Source organism: Geospiza fortis, unplaced genomic scaffold, assembly GCF_000277835.1.
Source record: "Geospiza fortis unplaced genomic scaffold, GeoFor_1.0 scaffold61, whole genome shotgun sequence".
Taxonomy (NCBI): Eukaryota; Metazoa; Chordata; class Aves; order Passeriformes; family Thraupidae; genus Geospiza; species Geospiza fortis.
The window spans coordinates 1541568-1542625 of record NW_005054430.1 but is presented as its reverse complement, the minus strand read 5'-3'; the positions used below and the strand labels follow the sequence as shown (position 1 = coordinate 1542625).

At 47.3% G+C, this 1058-nt stretch overlaps 1 protein-coding gene across 2 annotated transcripts in view; it reads left to right on the top strand.

Moving 5' to 3' along the window:
* Positions 1 to 1058, top strand: part of FBH1 (F-box DNA helicase 1) — a 35805-nt gene that overhangs the window by 2580 nt on the left and 32167 nt on the right. For both annotated transcript variants that reach the window (XR_004082371.1, XM_031061887.1), the window contains exon 2: positions 512 to 642. Coding sequence is in view for 1 of the 2 variants with exons in the window: in XM_031061887.1 (XP_030917747.1) it covers positions 512 to 642 (131 nt within the window). In the remaining variant the exon portion in view is untranslated. The remainder of the gene's footprint in view (positions 1 to 511; positions 643 to 1058) is intronic.

The following is a 1058-nucleotide window of genomic DNA, read 5'->3' as shown; positions in this document are numbered from 1 at the left end:
TTTTTTCCTTTTTTTTTTCCTCTTTTTTTTCCTCTTTTTTTTCCTCTTTTTTTTCCTCTTTTTTCCCTCTTTTTTCCCCCCTCTTTTTTCCCCCCTCTTTTTTCCCCCCTCTTTTTTCCCCCCTCTTTTTTCCCCCCTCTTTTTTCCCCCCTCTTTTTTCCCCTCTTTTTTTTTCCTTTTTTCCCCCTTTCCCCCCTTTCCTTCCCCATCTCCCTTTCCCATCCAGCTCCTTTTTGACCCCCATGACTCTGAGAGCCCCCTGCAATCCCCCTTTGGAATGCCAGGAGGTGAACCCTGTGCTTCCATTGCAGTTTATCCCTTGGAAGAAGCTCTACCCTCTTTTTTCCCCCCTCTTTTTTCCCCTCTTTTTTTTTCCTTTTTTCCCCCTTTCCCCCCTTTCCTTCCCCATCTCCCTTTCCCATCCAGCTCCTTTTTGACCCCCATGACTCTGAGAGCCCCCTGCAATCCCCCTTTGGAATGCCAGGAGGTGAACCCTGTGCTTCCATTGCAGTTTATCCCTTGGAAGAAGCTCTACCACCAGTACCTGAAGAGGGAGGAGTCAGCCCTGCAGAGGGTTGAGCAGATCCTGCAGGAATTCTCCATAACCCAGGAGCAGCAGGGCTGTGTGCTGGGCTTGCTCAGGTGAGTCCTGCACATCCTCAGATTTTCCTGGCTTTGGGATTTCTTCTTTTGGATCCTGGGAATTGCCAGGTTTGGCTTCTAAACAGGTGGGAGACGTGCAGGAAAATGGGGAGGGAAAGTGATTTTAATAGGAAAAAAAAACCACTAAAAAGAGGTACAAAACTTCCCTTTTCTTTTTCTTACCCTGTTTGGACACAAGATGCTGGAATCATGGAATTCTTTAGGGTGGAAAAGGCCTCCAAGACATGGAGCCCAACCATTCCCAGCACTTCCAAGGCCACCCGTGTCCCCAAGTGCCACATCCACAGGTGCTGGAACCTGAAATGCAAAGAACTCTCAGAACTTTGGGGCTGTGAGCCAAAGCTTAGAATAAAACACAAAATTTAATCTGAGACCTTAGAATAAACTTCCAAATT